Here is a 20,256-nt window from a genome sequence, read left to right on the forward strand (position 1 = left end):
TTGGTACGCGTGTAACTTACACGGAATCCTGCAATTTCTTCTTAATAGTACTGAGATCCATGGGTGTTTTAATAATTTTCTTGTAGGTAGGAAACTGTTTGGTGTTCACCGGCAAGAGGAACGGCCAGGCCTCGTCCTGTTGCTCCAACTGTTCGAGTAGCACCTTACAAGGAGCCAACTCTCGTTGTTGTTTCTTCGTGAGCGTCCTATTGTTTCCCTCCTTCCGTGGTGAGGCAGTTGGGGTTGCTGGTTCCGATGAACTGACGTCCTCTACGTGTGTGTTCGATGCCGTTGACGGCGTTGGACTGCGACGCAAAACAATAGAAATTATTTGCACGATTATCTTTCTCGTTTGCAGGAGGTTTTTCCGTCTTAAAAGCTTCTGGACGAATGCATTAAGATTCGAGCGTGTATTTTCTGCTTGAGACGGGTACGTTGTTCTCGATGGAACATTTCGTCTTTCTGACTCTTTGTCTTTCGTTCTATTTGGTCTCGCTTTTTTTCTCTCTCGTCGTTTTTGCCCTTTTATGGTTTATATTATTAATATTATTATTATTACCAGTATTAATATTATTATTATTACCATTATTATTATTATTGTTGTTGTTATTATTATTATTATTATTATAATTATAATTATAATTATAATTATTATTATTATTATTATTACTATTATTAGTATTATTATTTTATACATTTTCATAGAACCTGAAGACAGCTCTACCGTTACGACGAATTTTTTTAAGAAAATACCCAACCCGTTAGTCGATGATCGTAACACACTGTACGAAGTACAGGGTGTCCCCCGACGAGAAGAGATATGACACGATAGTATTATTCATAGAGATACAGAATATCACTTGAATGAAGAAAAACCTAGCTATCGATAATTTTTAATGTGAAGAATATTAACTGTATATAATCTATCGCGGAACACCCTGTATGAAGTAAATATTTTCTTACAACATAATTTTCGACGAGTATGTACGATATGGGTCGAAGATGTAAAGTCGAGTATAATCGCATGAGAGTGAGTGTGTATGCATTTATGTTCATTCGTTTTAAAACAGTTTCTTTTTGTTTCCTATTCGATCGGAAATTGGTTGTTCGTTTGCGTTCGCTGAATTATATTATAATTGAGTCATAGTTTCGTAGTTATTTTCCCTATTGTATATTTTATGTCAAACATTGTTAAATCAGCGTGTTGACAGTGTTTGTTTTTTTTTTTTTAACGTAATCACCTAGCTGGTGGATGATCAGAACTTTCACTTTCTCTGGTGCCTCCCCCTTTGGTATGACTCCTTCGACTACTATTTCTCTTCTTTGGTTGTTTACTGTGGCAATTAGAACAATACCATTTTCCCCTTGGCATCTAAAAATATGAGATAAGTAAATTAAATAAATGAGAATAACACGTTTCTTTGAAGAAATATATTCACATGTAAATATATATGTATGTATGTAAATGTATAGTTGATAAAAAGAATCACTTACTTTTGGCATAACAGGATTGTGGCAGTCAGTGTGATAAGCCCTTGGACAGAGTTCACATAATACTAAGTTTTTACCAACTCTCTTTCCACATACCAAACAGTTTCGCTCCCCTGTTGCTTTATTCATGCATTCGTGACAATACCTGAAATATATTCATAATTGTAATTGTTTAATTACAAATGAATTTATCATCATTATTTGAATATTTAAAATATAATTTCTTACCAGTCACCATCAGGAATGTTTTCCATTTTTGGACGGAAACAATAAGTATGATAGCCGCGGTCACAACCATCACACAGTAATAATTTGTCTTCGTTATCTCCGCTATGACAAAATTGACAATTCTGTAACAAGAAAAAAAACTTTCCAATTTAAAATGATAAAACGCATATCTTGAATTCATATATTGATTTCAGTTTCAGCATTTATTAATTAAGCATTTGAAATTAAACCCATCGATCCAATAAATGTTAATCAACAAAAAATACAAATATAATAAATAAGAAGGTAAACTTTAACATTCAAAAATATATAATTAACAAAATTAGCGCAAAGCAATTTTAGTTTCTTTGTATCATGCATTTTGATTATTATATAATTTAACGTATAAACTAAATTTAGATATATAAATGGTGGATTGGAATAACTGAAAATTTGTATAAAGTAAAGCCAAAATAATAAAATATTTTAAGAGTATGCATATAATTATATAGTTATAACTAAATATAGAAACTATTCTACAAAAGGAATCATATGAAGCATTAAAGGAAAAAATTAGTAAACGTTAAGCGGCATATTTTTTTGCATGCTACCGTTACGTTAGACTCTAACCACCATTTAGCACATCAATAAATTATTTTCCTTTTAAATTATAGCAATTTTTTCAAAATGCATTGTAAGTTTTATATTAAAATAATTAATTCTTCAATTTTATTTTTCGTTAATTCACAACTATGACTGCCGCATTATTCGCACTTAAAAATATTTATGAATTCGTTTAAACTTCCTTACAATATTACATTTGAATATGTTACGGAAAGTACCACGATAAGAGCATTTCGTTTGACCAAACATTTACCAATCATTTTTGAAAGCGATATGCTCTCTGTGGTTCATTGTGCAAGGAAGGATAGAAGAATCACGCAGGAAGTAAGAAGAGGGTACTTTGGTTAGTAAGTTAGTGCGAATACCCACAGAGGCCTGAGAAGTAGTCAATAGCTGATTGTATTGAGTGGTAGCTTTGAGTGAGACGCAGCGGTTTCGTAGCTTGACGCAGACCGAGTTTCTAGCTGGTGTTAGACTCACAGCCTTCATGATGCTCTTGTCCCAAGCGATGCTAGCCTCCAACATATAAAGTGCCATGGCCAGCTGAGCGGATGTATGTGCTCGAGCTGTTGCCTCTCGCCAGTTGTTTAGCCCTCTTGGAGTTGTTTCTTCTTGAGGTACTGGGGTCTGATTGCTCTGATCCGAATTATTCGAATTCGCATTTGCAGCAGCTGCTTGTTCTGCCTTCAAAGCCGCTAAGTTTGGATCTCCCGTGCTATAATTTCAAATAAATGAATGGAATGACTCTCAATTGAAATTTGGAATATTTAAATTCTAAATAAATATCTTACCAAACACCTAACGGTGGTTTCAAATATCTCCTTTCTATAGCGGCCTCTAGAGACAATAACCTTTGCCGTGCTTGTTCAACTGCACTGATCTTTTCCATTTCGTTCAGTTTTTCAATTTCTTCAGCCTCCTCGGTTCCTGCCCGTGGAGGCAGTTTCCAGCCTTTGACCTGCATGCTGGCATTTGCGACTTTATCTTCTAGGGCCTCAACTTGTTCCAATAATTGCGCATCCACGCGTAGCGCAACTTGTTCGCTCCAGACTGCCGGATTGTCTGGTTTTGGAATTGGCGTATCAGGTTCATCAGGTGTCGCTTGAAGTTCTGTAGCAGTAAGATTGCCAGGATCTACGTTGATCTTGCCTGTAACAGCTAAGAAAGATTCCATAGTCGCCCACGTTGTACGTTTTAGTTCTTTTTCGCGAACACCGCGAGAATGAAGATGTTCCAGCAATTCTTGAAACGTATCGACATCCGTTATTCTCCACCAGCCATATCTTAAGTCTAAAACAAACAATATAATACATTAGTATAACTTTAGATAATTTAAGAAATTAGTTATTATATATTACTTGCCATTTGGTACTGGTTTAGCTTCTCCAGGAGGTGGTAAACCATGAACTTTTAAATATTCAAGTTGCGCTGCTTCGTCTTGAGTCAAAATTAAAGGAGCAGGACTATCACATCTATCATAATTTGGACTAGCCGGTGGAGGAAATACTGGTATTCTCAGTTCAGTTGGTTCGGCTATTCCAAATATTTGTTTGGTACTTGGTCCTGGAGTATCACAAGTTTCCCGAGGTAAAATTGAGAACCAATTCGATTCGTTACTATTATCTGAAATTATTAAAGTAAATAACATTAGTATAAACATTTTTTAAGATTTTTTAATGTATAATAGATTGAGGAAATCTTACTAGAAATAAAAGTGCCATTCAATTCTTTCCCATTATGAAGGTTATTCACATGATTGAATTTATCACCATTTGGAATTGTTTCAACAATTTTATCTTCCATCATCTTCACCGCTGGTTTCATATCTTCATCCGTTTCGTCATTTTCTTTTTTTGTTTCTTCTTTGACATCTACATCCATACTAACTACTTCTGTTTCTTGTTTAATCTCTTCAGATGTAACATTCGTCTTTGCATCAGTCATTGAATTATCCAAATCATTCTTTTTCTCTTCCTTAACATTCGTTAAATTTTCACAATTTTGCATAGGTTCTTTCTTACAATTAATATCTTCAATTTCAGATTTCGTTTTCTCTATTAAAGATTTCGTATCTTCTTGATCATTTGAATTGAACTTCTTTTCCTTCTTTACATCATTAGGAGCTTCATTTTCGCGATTCTCGACTTTGGTGTCTTCTTGTTTTGTTTCTCTTTTCTCCTCCATCGATACATCTTTGTACTTTTCGTCTAATTCAGCTTGCAACTCAAGAATTTCAGGTTCTGCGCTTTCCATGGCCTCGACGAAAATGCCACCTGCGCATGCTAATTCCCAATATCTTCTCCAATACCTATCTTGGCCAAATATATGGGCTCGTAGTTGTTTTGAAGAGCTATTCAATTTTTGCAATTGTTCTTCTGATTGTTTTAATAATTTGTCCAACTTTTTACCGAGCTCTTCACCAGAGAGATTTTTGTCTTCTTCCTAAAATTATACATGTATAAATGCACACAATAAAATCTTTATTTTATAACAGATCAATCAATATATTTTAAATTATATAATTTACCTCCTCAGGTTGAGTTCCTTCACTCTCATTTTCGGACATGTCTTCAACTTCATCTTCATGATGAATCTCATCAGGAGTGGGTGTCGTACCTACTGCCGTTGACGACGTGTTACCCTCCTCATCGCCCTCTTTCTTCTCAATCGTAATAGTGTCTCCAGTTTTATTAATTATCACACCCACTGCTTCCATTCGTACTTTTCGACTATGTAATTGTCTCAACCTACATAAAAATATTCAAGTAAAATTATTAATCTCACTCTAAATATTCATAACCTTAAATCACGAATAAAAATACTTACTTTCTTATCTTTGTGTCCAATACGAATCTTTCTTTTCTTAATTGAGCTACTGTTTCCAAGCTTCCTTCGATCTGTCTGATCACAGCCTTGTTCTGCAATAGCTCGTTACAGAGAAACGCGAGCATTTGTGCCTTGTGCGTCGGATTCAAAGCTAGGAATGGTTTGTCTCTCAGCCTTTCGGACATCCTCCATGTTTCGTTGTTATGTAAATGCTCGTAAAATTGAGCATTTTTTCCCGAACAGGTCGAAGCATAATCACCACCATTCTGATGATGATCGGCAAATTTCTTATCGCGTTCCCGTTCTAGACATACTCCTGTCAGAGCCTTCACTTCTCCTGTCGCGTTCGCGTATAAGTAGATTCGTAACACCTCACTGATGTTGGCATGCGTTATATCAGCTTGTCGGAGGCTTTGACCAAGGCCTGTCGTGTGTCTCGCTGGTTGAGGGATACCTGGATCCTCGATCGCACATACTAACAGATGTGTCATCACGGATAAAAGCTCTTCCTCCGCTTCCTCATCATTGAGCAACGCCAATTGAAGGCTTTTTAGACTTGGGAGCGATTCCATATCTAAAAATAAAGATTAATATTTGAAATAACGATTACTTTAAAATTTTATTCGATTACAATGAACAAAAACACTTACCAAAGCCTAAAGTCTCGCCGAAATTATGCAAAAATTCAAACACCATTACGATGTCTGCAAACGCTTGGCCGGATAATTTCAGACCAGGTATTCGTTTTAATTCTGGCAGTGATCTATGATCTGAAACCACAGAATTCAATATATGTTACAGAATTTACAAATCATGAACAAAGGCCTCGCAAAGACATACCAGTTAGTTCCATATCTTCAACAGGTTTTCTGATCTGTTCGATCAATTCCATCTCCATTTTCCTCTGTTCGGCACGTTTTTCTTTCGTTGCTATTCTTTCAGCTCTCGCCTCCAATCGTTTTTTCTCCCTTTCCTCCATTTTTCGGCGGTTTTCTAACGCTCGAACCAATGCCATGTGCTGCCTCCTTCGTTCTCTTTCCTAAATTATTTAACGAGAAACCATTGAACCGAGAAAAAAGATACGTAGAGAATGAACATTCCATGCAGAGAATTTCTCGTAAAATATTTTCGTTAAAAGCACAACTGTGGCACACACGGGCTACAACAAATTCTACTTTTTCAAGGTGTTTCAAAAGAGGCTACATTTGATAGTAGACTTTTGTTCAAAAACACCGTGCAAAACTATTCTTTTACCCAACCTGTTTCAACTTTGATAAGTTGGAAGATAAATTTTTTTCAAATGATCAATGCGTTTTGACTTTCATGCATTTTATCGTTTCTTTCTTTTTTAATTTCTATAGGTATAAATTTTTCAATTTTATGATCGTTGATTACGTGAGATACGAATACATCTGAATATTCTATCGATATGATCGAAGCGAGGAATGGACATATTATCACCGAAGAACTGGTTAGTGAACGTGAATATTACAAAAAGCATTAGTATAGCTCGCGTGGCAAAATATATCGTTTTGAACGCGATTTTATTCGTCGATGGCTTGAAGATGAATCTAAAATTCTCGATAAGGAACTGACAAAGTGCAGATTAGTTAGTTTTAGCTAGCGATTCACAACTATATATGGTAACTTTAAACTCGTCAAGTCGATCTACCTTCTCATTATCGATCGTTCGTTATTTATTCACATATTCCTAATAAAAAAAAAAAATTGAAATATTTAATTATGAAAATTTTAAATTAAAAATTCTCTTCTTAAAATTGTAAAAGTTAAATTTTCGAATATATCATTCGAATTAGATTAAATTTAAATATTATTTAAAATATATCGATTTTAAAATTTAATCCATCAATCATCAAAGACGAAGAATCGATAAAAATTCTTTCATTTTTTTTTTTCTTCTTATCGGTGCAAACAATGACGAGTTTAAAATTTGTGTAAATTCGACTCGTTCCATTTTAGTAAAGTCGTTTTAATTAAACTAAATTGGGTATGAGACATACCAGCTCGACGGTGTAGAGCATCTCGCGCTGCTTGGTGAGCTCCTGCATGTACATCTGCGGCACAAAACACATCCACAGTCCACCAGTGCTCAAACTACCTTATACGGTCAGAACAATTCGTTTTCTTTCTCGCGCACGCATTTACCAATTATCGTTATAAAAAAAAGTGAATTTTCTCAAATCGAAAAACATTGAATTCGTCAATCAGTTTCAAACTGTTTTTGTTAACATCCTTTTATTAAGATTAGACAAAGAAAGATTGGAACTGTGTTTTTCGCAATGACCAATTCGCACCAATTGTAAAATCAACATTGATTAACGACAATTTTTCATATGTTACGTTTTTTAAAAGAAATAAATAAATTTTGGAAATTTATTCAAATTTATTCTAACAGATAGATTGTTCAATCCATATTGTTGCTACGTCAAGACCAAACTCACACCCGTGTCTCAAACGAAACTCAAAGCAATCTTGTATCGCGACGTTCGAGGAACCAAAGAGACGAAATTACAGTTTACAAAAAACTAAAAAAGCGAATACGTATAACAGAACTTTGATATGTGTCTTTATATGATTTATAATAAAAGCATCGATAATTATGGATCTCCTCACCGTCATACAGCTTTATTTATTTTTTTTTCTTTCGTATAAAAAAAACAAATGATGCGATTTTTATTTAAAAATAGAAAAAAGGGATATATAATAACGTTTAAAAGAATAGCAGATTATATGTGCATATTTTAAAAATAAAAGAGAAAAAAAATGAATAAAAAATAGTAAAAATCTAAATATGTATATATTAAGATGAAAATGGAGATATATATATATAATATAATTTGATATTTAATCGCGTAAAAGATTAGTAAATGGAGATACACGAATGAATATAAGCTGAATATGTAGATAAAAAATGTGTGTACACGAAACGGAAGCTCATATATTTCTACGAGAGAAATAAAGAAACACACACACTCGCACACCGTCTATTCTACAGCAATGACACGATTCAAGAAAACGATCCAAAAAAAAGAGAAAGAGAGAAAGAGAGGAAAAAATAAAGGAAAATTCGTTTTCAGACTCACCTGTTCTTTCAGCATAACTGCCTGCTGCCGCTTCAGCTCGCGTTCCTGAGAAATCACAGAGAATGCTCGTGGTCATTTTTCTCTCGTTCGTTAAATATTGTTCTTCTAAAAAGCAACTAATGAAGTTGAAGAGGCGTATGTATTTTTCACATGGAACAGAGTGAGAAAAGAGAAAAAGAAAAAAAGAAAAAAGAAAGAAGAAAAAAAGGAGAAAAAATTAAACAAATAAAATTCGACGAAGGAGAAAACTCCGGGACAAAAATGTAATTAAGGGAAAAAAGACGAGAACATGCGATTCTCGTACGAGTTGATTAAATACGAACAACGACAAATTAAATTCCACTTTCAAAAGAAATTTCTTTAAATCCTTTCAGAATGTTTGAAGAATCAGTGTTTTTTAAAAACAGACTTTTAACACGAGAGGGGGAAAAAGAAAAGTAAAAAAAAAGTTATAAATTTATAATTGAATCTACGATAAAAAGAGAAAAGGAAAAGAAGAATCGAATAAACGAATTGGAAGTTAATTTATCGGTAAATAACATTGTTACCTGGAATAACGTGAATAAAGTTAGGAAATTTCCAGGCTGAATTTTTATTTTTGAAAAACAAGCGATAGAGAATGAAGGAAAATGTGAAGTACGGAATAATAGAGAGAAACCAGGCTAACGTGTAACAACGATTTTAGGATTACCTGTTGCTTTCGTTGTTGTTCTTCCAGTCGTATCTTCTCCACCTCTTCCTGCCGTTTTTTCCGAGCCTGCGCACATGCCATATACACACGTCACTCTCATCCGTCATTATTTTCGAAGGGTCAAACTTACAGAATTTCTCTTTTTATTTTTCTTTATTTTTTTTTTCGATTTTTAAACGTGATACCAGAGAATTTTGTCGTCGTATTGATTTTACCGATCGTATGTCCATCTTCCTTATCGACTTAAAATACGATAACGCGGCAAAAAGTTTAACGTTTAAATTCACAGATGACGTTGCATCGATCTCTACCAACACGTTCTTAATTACGAAGGATTTATTGGATTGAGAAAAAAAAAAAAAAAGAAGAAAAAAAAAAGAAAAAAAAAAAAAAAATTAAAAACAAGGTTATGTCATATATACATATAATAGATGTTATATCTCTGTTTTCTGGAATATTTTCGTTTCCCGATCGTTTCTCTTTTTTTTTCTCTCTCTTTTTATATATACCGTGTGCAAGCGCGTGGACCTCTGTGAAATTCCTTTCTCATTTCTGAACCGTTCTTTCGAGGATTTCTAATTTTATGTATACAGTTTCTTCGTGCTACTTGTGATTCCAAACGCTACTGTGTAATGAAGCAGACGCGACTACGTAGCAGAGTCAGTGACAGGAAGATTAAGCATCTAAATCTAGCGTATCTACGTAGATTCTAATTTGTCTAAATCTGAGGCTTGATATCGTTATTTCATCAAAAACTTCATTATCAATTCTAATTAAAACAAATTATTCTTACAAATCTCGAATCTTTTTGATCGAATTTTTTTTCGATTTCTTTAACACATTTTCAGGATGACAATAAAATAATAATAAATTCGGTATTCGATTTTGCATGGTATGGTACTTTAGTTATAATGGACGATATTTTTTTTTTTTTTTTCTTTTTTTTTACCCCCGTATTTTACAACTATCGTATCCCATCATCCTAAACGTATTAAAAAAATCCAGCAATTCGATGGATTCCCTTCTTCTGTGTACAAATCAACAAACGTGAAAAATCGACAAAACACACGCCTATATGAATCGGAACCGAAACCGAACCCAGATAGTCGATGCACACAATTGAATCGATAACTCGATTTCAAACCGAGATTCGAATCGGAAATAGCGACGAGAACAAGTGAGAAAGAGAGAATATATACACAAAACGTCAACGGATCCGCGGATGGATCCGTGATGGAAATCCCCTTCACCTGATTTACCCAAAAAAAAAAAAAAAACGAATACAAAGGGGGGAAGGGGGGGAAGAAATATTTAAAGAGTTCGAAAAATGTGTGCACGCATGCTATTTCATGGGAGGAGAAGCAAAAATATCTGATGAGATTTGGTGGGAAAAGAGAATAAGAAAAATCGTGACGATAAGGTAAAAACAAATAACATGAAGTCGAGACATGAAGGAAAGAAGGGAGGGAAAAAAAAGAGAAAGAAGAAAGAATTGCAACCAGGTAGAGAAGTGAAACAAACCAACCGTGTTCCATATTCGTGGAGAATCGACGTGACTTCACGGAACGGAACAAGGAGAAGAGTGAATAATATGGTGTTTTGTTTTCGAACGAAATCAAAAGCTTCTATAATCAGAACTACCAAAGAGAGAAAAATATATATATATATATATAGGCAACATATGAAATATATTATATGATATATATAAAGAAAAAAAAAAACTGTGTGTGTATATATATATATATATATATATATATATATATATATATATATATAATATATATATAAATATATGTATATATAAATATATGTATAATTATAAACCACCACCATTAATAATTTGTACAAGAAAATAGACGAGAGACAAAAAGTAATGGAAATTGAAGATTGTTATAGAAAAAAAAAAAAAAAAAAAAAAGAGTAATAATAGTAAAAAATTTTTCGAAGCTACCAGAAGAAAGAAAGAACGTGAAGAATTGTGAAAGAAGTGAAGAGAAAAAGAGAAATAGGAAGAGAAGAGCGCATGCAGGAGCCAAGCAAATATACTCGCCTTGTGTATTTATGCATATTAATGTGATGTAATAATAATAAAACTGGTAATATTGGTATAATATAATATATTGGTAATATAATAATATTGGTATCGCATTAAGCTGGTAATGATGAGAGGAGAAAAAGAAAAAAAAGAAAAAAAGAAAAAGAAAAAGAAAAAGAATAAAATATGTTTTTATCGATTAGAAACGTGTTGCGTAGCCTCTGTTTAAATTACAGAGAGAAGGAGAAAGTGTTTTAACAGCTGTGACAATGGTCGGTATTAAATATATGATAATTCGTGATAATAATTGTAATCGGAATATAATGGCAACGGTAATAATAATAATAATACGAGCGATAATTATAAACAGAGCGTATGATTAATCGGGTTGATAATATTACATGTTCCACGCGACAGTCTTTTCTAGGCCTTTTAAACATGAAAACAACGAGATTTAAAAAAGAAGGAAAAAAAAAAGGAAAAATTGAGAAAGAATTTAATTATTGAGAAAAAAAAGGAGACAGAGAGAGAGAAAGAGAGAGAGAAAGAGAAAGAGAAAGCTTAATTTGCACGAGCAGTTATACTTGATAATCGTGTAGAACACGTAAAAATTTGAAAAAAATATAGCATGCTATGATAATCATGTAGCTAGCTGTTATTTCTTGTATATAGTGACAGGAGAAGCTAGGCAACAGGATAGCATTGCGACAGTCGGTATTCCTTGAATTTATCGTCATAGTTTTGGCAGATATTATTATACATTCACGTCTAATTAAAAGAAGAAGAAAAAAAAAAGGAGGGGCGGGGAGGTGTTTCTTGTGTTTTTCTACGCATACATGTGTTAATTATTCGTCAAACAACATCGAAAGTTTCTTCGATTCTTTTCATAATATATTATACGTGGAAAGAATCGAGAGAGAAAGTTCGACGATTCGAGGCATCTCGTGGCATTTAAACCGAATTGAGTATCGTTTTGAAAACACGAAAAACTGTCGAATTGTAAAGTTTAATTCGAAAAGTTTGATATTCGACATATCGACCTGTCAATCCAATCGATGTAAATGCAAATCGAACGATCGTTTAAATATTTAAAAATTTGTAATTCCGTTATTTGCAACATTTTTTCTTTTTTTTTTTTTGTTTCGATAATTTGATTTCACCCCTCGAACACGATGATTTATAAAAAAAAAAAAAAAAAAAAAGTAGTGTAACTTTTCGTCTCATAATGTTTAAACATCATTACTTTTTTTCTCGATCGAACTAAAATGAAAATCAGAAATCATTCACTCCCTCCTCCCAAAAAAGCAAGAACGTAAAAATGTATTTAATAAAATTCTCGAAAAATTAAACAAACTTTAATATTCTTGCAAATTCAATTCGTTTAATAAAAATAACGGAGCACAAATAACTCTCACCTTTAAAAAAGAATCTCATCACATCAATCGTCCTGTAAATCCCGTCGACAATTCCATCTTCATTTTCTCGCGTTTATTGCGTTTTGAAAAAAAAAAAAAAACCGGGGAAAAAAAAAAGGAAAAAAGAAAAACGGACTCAATTTGGCGTGTGCCAGGAATGTCGATATTGTTATCACCCGGCAATGTTTGACCCTACAAAAGCACTGTGCATCTATACAGGCGCTTACGCGCCGTGCACACGCGTGTGTGTGTGTGTATATATATATATATATACACGTGTGTGTGTGCGGGCGCACGCGCTTGTGTCTCGTATGTGTGTGTGTGTATGTACATGTGTGTGTATGCGCGCGTGTGGTGTCCTCTTTCATTCGATCGCTACGTGATGCACAAGTATTTCATGACGTGGGCTACTGGTGCTCGTGTACCTGTTCGTACCTTGGACCATCGCATATTTTGACTCTGTCACTTGTCGAGAGAAAAAAAAAAAAAAAAAAATTCTCTGGAAAGAAAGGAATCGGCTCGAAATTTCCATTTCGGGAGATCACAAATCATGCGCGACTATACTGGAGGAGATGGACGATAAAAATTTGGACGATTCCTATAGAAGATAAGAAACAGGATGTCGCGTGTAAAAAGAAAAAAGAAAATCGATTTCTTCCGGTACGAAGAATAATCTTTGTGATGGAACGAGGCACTGTCTCGTGACGGATCGAATAAATCTCGTGGAATAAATTTCGTGAGAATGGCCCGGGCCGGAATCCCGTTTAGATATGCAGACACTACTGAGGAAGAAACTGAAAGACAAGCGAAGAGAAGATTTGAACCAGCGCGCGGGAAAAAATAATATACAGCGAAAACTCGTGTGGAAAACCTGAGATGAGAGTGTGATATTTTTTTTCCTTTTTTTTTTAATGAAAGAGAACCAACAAAAATCCCGGATTCCGTTAGGGGAGAGACACGCGTGTAATCGACGGAAAGAAATGAGAGAAACGTAAAGAAGAGTCGATGAAGAGAGAAAAAAAAAAAAAGAAGAAGAAGAAAAAGAAGAAGAACAAGAAGAACAAGAAAAATAAAAGGAAACAAAGATTCACAGATGATCGATGTAAAAAAAAATGCAAACGATCGAGAACGGAGGAAACACGCGGTGATTCGCAAGTACGTGAGATATATATATATATACTTGGGAACGTGAGAAACGTCTGAAAAAGACGGAGAGTAATATCTTACCTCTGGTTGTCGCATCACGTGTGCGATACGCTTAATCTAGCAATGGACAGAGTAGATGATGAGATGATCGGTGGGGGAAAATTCGGGGTGGGGAGGGAAGAGAGAGGGATGTTGAAAAGATTCTTTTTTTTCTTTTTTCTTTTTCGATCGCAAAATATAAACGGGATGGACACGACATAGAAAACCAGGCAATCCGTAGTCTTACCTCAAGAGGTCCTTTCGTCTCGGTCCTCCGGTATAAACCGGGGGAAGGGGGAGGAGAAAAGGAGGGGAAATCCGTTGGACGAACGAATCGCAAAGGGGGGGGAGGGTAACGCTCATTAGTGAACATGAAGTCGATGAGGGTTTAATGACGATGTAAGATCGTATAGAATGCAGTTCGCGAAATGGGGCAAGGGGAGGTATCGAGCATGGAGGTAAAGGTGAGAGAAAGAGAGAGAGAGAGAGAGAGAGAGAGACAAGGCGGATTCCTCGAAAGCAATTAATCGAGAGTGCAACTGGATGGACAAAAGGATTCGCGGAAAGAATAGCGGCGGTGCCGGAAACCCGGCTTCGGGCAAAGAACTTCTTCAGGGAACGCTCAGTTAGAAAGTAATTTCGCACTCGACGATTAAATTCGCTCTTCCCCCTCCCTCCCTTCCCCCTCCCATTTGTAAAATGTATACACGCCATGCTTTCATTTTTTTTATTTTTTTTTTTCTTTAATCATCAATTATCACGCGACACGTCGTGGCGCGAAACACACTTCAAGGAAAGCGGATCCCTGGAAAATTTCAATAGCAATATCTCTGCTATTTACCCGATTTATTGTTGCTAAACAGCAACTGTTTCCCCGAAACAGTGCCGTTTCCTCACCAACCACGATTCCATCTTCGAATTCCATTTTCTCTGGTTAATATTGGGGGTGATAATATTGGGGAGGGGGCGAAAAAACCTCGCGTTGGAAGGATCTCCTCTCGAGGGATGATCGAGGGGGTGAAAGATAGGGGGTGAAGGCGGGGGTGTCAGGAGGCGTCATACGACATCTTACCTCCAGAAGCTCCTGACTTTGCGTCTGGGTCTGGGCCTGCTGGGTATTGTCCATGATGCTGGCGTTGGTCGTGGTGGTGCCTGTGGACGTGGTGCTGGAGGTTGGCGTCGTGGAGAGCTGCGTGGGTTGCGACGTCGACGGAGGGGCGACCGTTGCGGAGGTGGTCGGCAATGGGAGAGGCAGTGATGGCGGTGGTGGTGGTAGTGGTGGTGGTGGTGGTGGTGGTGGTGGTAGTGGTGGTGGTGGTGGTGGTGGTGGTGGTGGTGGTGGTGGCGGTGGTGGTGGTGGTGGTGGTGGTGGTGGTGGTGGTGGTGGTGGCGGTGGTGGTGGTGGTGGTGGTGGCGGCGGCACCACCTGCACCTGCGGAGGCGGCACCACGACGGCTGTGGGCAACGTGGTGCTGGTGGTGGTGTTGTTGGTTGCGTTCACGGTGTTCAACACCGTGCTATTCGTTACCAGTGACGTGACAGACGCCAAATTGGACGACGCGGAGGGGAGGCCGGTTTTTTTCGCGACCGGGTCCTCGACATCCGAGTGCTGCTGCATCATGTCGCGGTTCCTCCAGCTCTCCGCGATGCTCTCCCGATTCTTCCAGATGGTGGCCACCGTGCTGCTAGCCAGACCCAGCTCGCGCGCCACGTCGCTCTTGCTCTTACCGCGTTCGATCTCTTGGATGATCTTCATTTTCTGCTTGATCGTGAACGCTAGCCGCTTTCGACCCTGCGTTTGTAGGTTTAGGGATGCCCAATAATCGATCGTGTTAATCGCAGGTACGTGATTACGTGGTGGTACGCGTGCGAGTGACACCCGTCGCTCTTTTCGACGGTGGCCCGTCCTTCGTTCGAGGAGGACGTTCGTAAACAATTGTTTTGAGCAACTTGGGTGAATGATCGTGGTAGTGGTAGTGGTGGTGATGGTTGTGGTAGGTGGTGGTTGGATTTCTAGCGTGGTCTCACTGTGAAGAGGATAGGCTGAGCCTTTTTCGAGCTTCGCAACCAACTGAAAGTTGCAACAGAACAAACTAAGGGGCTCTACACCAGCGATCTTTCGATTCTTCGACTAATAACTGTAGGTATTAATTTCTTTCTTTCTTTCTTTCTTTCTTTCTCGTTTTTTCTTTTTTCTTTTTTCTTTCGTTAAAATTTTGTTCACTCGATACGTCTACGTAACCAAATGATCGCTAAATGATGCCGTAAAAAACAAACAAACAAAAAAAAAAAAAAAAAAGATAAAAAAAGAACGAACGATAAGATCGATTGTTTAACAAACTGGGCATCCCTAGGCCACGTCCCAGCTATTTATCAATTGAATTACATCTACTTATTTTTCACTGTTTTTTTTTCTTTTTTTTTTTTTCCCGATCATCTCTTTTCGGCTGACATATTTTTGATTCCCCTCGAACGTCTCGCTCTGCGTCGAATAACTGCGTGTTACGTGTATGTTTTCGACAGAGAAGGAATCAGGTGGGCATGTAATATGTGATGTGACAGTGCCGTGTGAAGGTGGATGCAAGTGAATGGAATGAATGAGCGAACGAGTGACAAAGAGTGATTAAGAAAAAAAGGGACGAGTTGGCGGGTCATCTGTAATTTGATGTGTCTCGCTTTCTCGGGCCAAAAGATATTCCCATCCATTTTGGAGAACTATCACAATAAGTGGGCTGATTAAAAATTTCTATACTCGCGATTGATCTACTCGCGCCGATTTTTTTTTCTTTTTTTTTTCTGTTTTTTTTTTTGTTTTTGTTTTGTTTTTTTTTTTTTTTTTTTGTTTCTTTTAAAACTTTTTCTTCGCCGCGGAAAAATCCTCGAGAAACGACGAAAACGATGACGAGATCGTAAACTCGATTTCTCGAACGACGAATTTCCCTTTTTTTTCTTTTTTTTTTTTTCTTTTTTTTTATCGATGCTCTATCATTCGAGCAATCGGAGAAGTTTTCCGCTAGCGAAGCGCGCGCTTCTTCCCTTTTTCGCCGCTCTCGAGACCGTGTACGCGCCGATTTTTCGTTGGTCGGTTCGATTCGCAGAAAAGTTACACACGACACACGTTATCCTCGGCTCGAGCGAAAGAAAGAAATCGGAGCGTGCACGATCGAAAAACATAAGGTAAAACTAATCTCTAACGAACGAGACGAGGGACTAGTCTAAATGGTATCTAATCGATCTAACTTTTCGCACGATCATTCGACGTCAATCTATGTGAAATTAGGTGAGAACAAACTATATACCACGACAAAGATCGATATATATATATATATATATATATATATATTTTATATATATATATATATATATACACGTAAGACTGTCTACAGTGCACACACAAAGCACCGGGTAATTAATATGCATCATCGAGATCACACATATACACACACACACACATACGACTAATGGAACATATCTCGAGCAGACACTATCACGAGTTCTCGATCGAACGGATTAATTTTCCATTCGAAAACCTTGAAACCACGGATAAAATCGATGTTCCCAATTTTCCATTTGTCAAACACGGTATAAACTCGTTTATATCTTCGATCATTTAAATCCTATTTTTCTTCTTTCTTTTTTTATTATTATTATTATTATTATCCTCTTTATCATCCCGTGAATTTCGTCCAATTTCCGTCCAACCATTTCGGTTATTAAATTACGCACACGAAAAGAGAAAGGAATTCGAACATCGATACACCGTGGCGATCTCGATTTTCTCGACAGTTCTTCCCCCCTTCTTTTCTTTTCCTTTTCCTTTTTTTTTTTTTCCTCTCCATTCTTTCGTACATTTTCTCCCGCTCATTCTCTCTCTATGAAAGCTGCACGGTTCATCGCGGTTCTCATCAATGAAACCCAAAGACTGTCGGGTCGGTTCTCGCCGTGTGGAGGACCCGGAAGCGAGATGCAGCCACAAACGATCTTCGGTTGAAACGACTAGAAAGAAACACGTTCTCGGCTCACTGACGACGAGGGAGCGTTAAACGAACAGAAAAATGTATCGAACACAAGAACTTTTTATGTGAAAAAATTATTAAAAAAAAAAAAAATTATCGAGAAAAAAAAAAAAAAAAAAAGAAGAAGAAGTAACTTTGGAACTAAAGGGGTTTCGATCAAGAGGATGGGGGGGGGGGAGAGTTTTGATATTCGATTTGATATTAGTTGGAAAACTCTGAGGAGGACATGCTTGGGGTTCTCCTGTCACTATTGCTAGCGATTCTCGGTCTTCTATGGGGGGAGGGGGGGGGGGGCGGAGGGGTGGAATATTTCTTGATTTCTCGTGTGTCCTGGCACATTTTGTTTTTCTCTTTTGCTTCTTTTCTTATCTCTTTTCTTTTCTTTTCTTTCCTTTTCTTTTTTTTTTCTTTTCTTTTTTTTTTTTTTTCTTTTTTTTCTTTCTATTTTCCTTTTGCTCGGTTGTTGTGGTTGTTGGAATTTCGTAGAGAGAGGGGGCGATACAAAGAGGGGTTCACATATATATATATATGCGAGTATATATATAAAAGAGTATATATCTGGAGTTTACAAGAATATATCCACTGGAGGAGTATATATATATGTATATATATATAATGTACAAACAGATGTATATATAATATACGTATATAGATATAGATAATATATATATGTATATGTATAATATAAATACGACACACACAGAGAGCATGCGACACGCACGACAGGTGGACAAAAATACAAAAAAACGTAGTAGGTATCCCAAATAGAGTGAGAGAACAGACTCCTTGTGAATGAAACAACGAGAATCGAGACAAAATGTGAAAAGGAAGTAAAACACGGATAATAAGAGAAGACGTAATGAGGTTTCAACTTACCTCGAGCAACTGTTGATTCCTAATCTCCCGCTCCCGTCTAACCGCCTCCTGTCTCTCCGTTTTCTCCTGCTCCTTGATCAACCTGCAATCGTATTATCGATCGATCGATCAACGTGTACACAATATTCGTTTTAACGTATCTCTAAACGAAAACGAATCGGATCGAAATGAAAGGAAAATTATCGAGATGAATTCAAATAATAAATGAAAATCCGATTCGATTCGATGAACGAAGAAGAAACGATTTTTACCTAGCCTGTTCCTTATGTCGCTGCGCCTCCTCCTTGGCCAATTTTTTCGCGTACGCCAACTTCTCCCTCTCGTATTGGTTATTCGTCCTCGAATCCCTGAAACCACCCGCGGCTCTCAACTCCTCCAATCTTCTCGCCACTTCCTGAGCCCCCAACCTGACGAATTCCGCCTCGGCGAGGCCCATAGTCGGTTGAAGGAACTCGCCTACCAGCGGCCGAGACGAGAACGAGAAGTTGGCGGTCGTCAACTCGGGCGGATTCTGTTGCTCTAGAAACTGAAACAGCCAATTCTGAATTCTAATTACGTGAGCCAAGAGCGCAATAGATAAACGCGATGAATAATAACCAACAATAGTCGGGAAAAAAAGAAGAAGAAGAATTATGGAACCAACCTTGGCCAAATCCGGGCTGCTTCTGAACGTCTTCCCGCAAGGGCTGTAATAAGACACGTCACCCTTTATCACCCCCGACTTCCCCAATCCCTTGATGACGGTCTCCCGTTTCCAACCGCGCTCCAACGGCACCTGGAGATCCCTCTCGCTCGGCTTCACCTTTCTCCTCTTCGCGCTCGAGACGCCGTCCGTGTTGTCGTCGTCCGTGTCCGTCACAACGTCCGTGTTGCTGCCGCTTTCGCTCGTCACGTCCATGTTGCTCTCCTCCCCGGATACCTCCAGCAACTTGTTCTTCATCTTCTCCTGCAAAGACCGCTATATAGGGAGCATGGTTTTAGTGGGAAATCATAAGCGAAAAAGAAAAAAAAAAAAGAAAAAAAAAAAAAAAGAAATAATCTCCCTTCGAACTTTTTCACTCGTCTACTTCCTTCCTGTTTCCGTGTGACGATGGTGTGGCTGCTCTCATCGTTCGATTTTCGAATCAAACGAATCGATCATGATTGAAAATTGATAATGAACCAATAATGAATGAACCAAGAAAATAAAAAAAATAAAAAATAAAAAACAAATGTGAAAATGAAGTGAAAGAAAATTACGAAATCGAAAAATATATGTGTATATCGAGCACGAAGAACTTTACCTGATTCTTGTCATCTGCCTGACCGGTCTGACCGGTCGCTGTAGCGTGCAATTGAGCAGCCAGAATATTGGACCTCAGTAACGAGACCTGATGAGACAATGGCACACTGGGGTCCAACGTGGGCGTCGGTTTGATTCCCAGCGCTCTGCTCTGGGCGAGCAACGAGGCGACCGTGTTCTTCTTCGGTTTCGATACACCGCGGCCCAGGTTCCTTGGTCTGCCGTCCTTGTGGTGGGTCGTGCTCGCGCTCTCGCTCTCCTCGCTCCCGCTGCTCGGCCGTTGCGGCGAATCGGCGGCGGCGAACAGCTGCGCCAACGAAGGGCTCGGCGATGCCGGCACGGGCACCGAGTTCTGCGGCACCCTTCGAGGCTTCGGTCCCGGCTTCCTTCTCGCTATTCAAAATTGGTTCGATTCCGCGATATATACGAAATTCGTACAGATAAATTATAAAAAGAAGGAAGAATTTATCCGTGAAATGAAAATTCGAATAGGAGAAGAAGGAG

General features: G+C 37.5%; 1 protein-coding gene across 23 annotated transcripts in view; it reads right to left on the bottom strand.

The window, feature by feature from the left end:
* Positions 1–20,256, bottom strand: part of LOC551071 (bromodomain adjacent to zinc finger domain protein 2B) — a 139,081-nt gene that overhangs the window by 4,802 nt on the left and 114,023 nt on the right. For 8 of the 23 annotated variants that reach the window (XM_026445661.1, XM_026445658.1, XM_026445680.1 and 5 more), the window contains 20 exons: positions 19,754–20,145; positions 19,114–19,428; positions 18,722–19,011; positions 18,471–18,552; positions 14,651–15,649; positions 8,944–9,009; positions 8,253–8,297; positions 7,170–7,223; positions 5,989–6,187; positions 5,799–5,918; positions 5,149–5,722; positions 4,850–5,069; positions 4,026–4,764; positions 3,685–3,945; positions 3,114–3,612; positions 2,692–3,037; positions 1,720–1,841; positions 1,495–1,636; positions 1,242–1,372; positions 21–305 (listed from right to left, as the gene is read on the bottom strand). In XM_026445661.1, coding sequence (XP_026301446.1) covers positions 21–305; positions 1,242–1,372; positions 1,495–1,636; positions 1,720–1,841; positions 2,692–3,037; positions 3,114–3,612; positions 3,685–3,945; positions 4,026–4,764; positions 4,850–5,069; positions 5,149–5,722; positions 5,799–5,918; positions 5,989–6,187; positions 7,170–7,223; positions 8,253–8,297; positions 8,944–9,009; positions 14,651–15,649; positions 18,471–18,552; positions 18,722–19,011; positions 19,114–19,428; positions 19,754–20,145 — 5,881 coding nt within the window. The remainder of the gene's footprint in view (positions 1–20; positions 306–1,241; positions 1,373–1,494; positions 1,637–1,719; positions 1,842–2,691; positions 3,038–3,113; positions 3,613–3,684; positions 3,946–4,025; positions 4,765–4,849; positions 5,070–5,148; positions 5,723–5,798; positions 5,919–5,988; positions 6,188–7,169; positions 7,224–8,252; positions 8,298–8,943; positions 9,010–14,650; positions 15,650–18,470; positions 18,553–18,721; positions 19,012–19,113; positions 19,429–19,753; positions 20,146–20,256) is intronic. The other 15 variants (XM_026445700.1, XM_026445692.1, XM_026445670.1 and 12 more) reach the window with 14 other exon arrangements.

The sequence above is a fragment of the Apis mellifera genome, linkage group LG1, assembly GCF_003254395.2.
Source record: "Apis mellifera strain DH4 linkage group LG1, Amel_HAv3.1, whole genome shotgun sequence".
NCBI classification, from domain to species: Eukaryota; Metazoa; Arthropoda; class Insecta; order Hymenoptera; family Apidae; genus Apis; species Apis mellifera.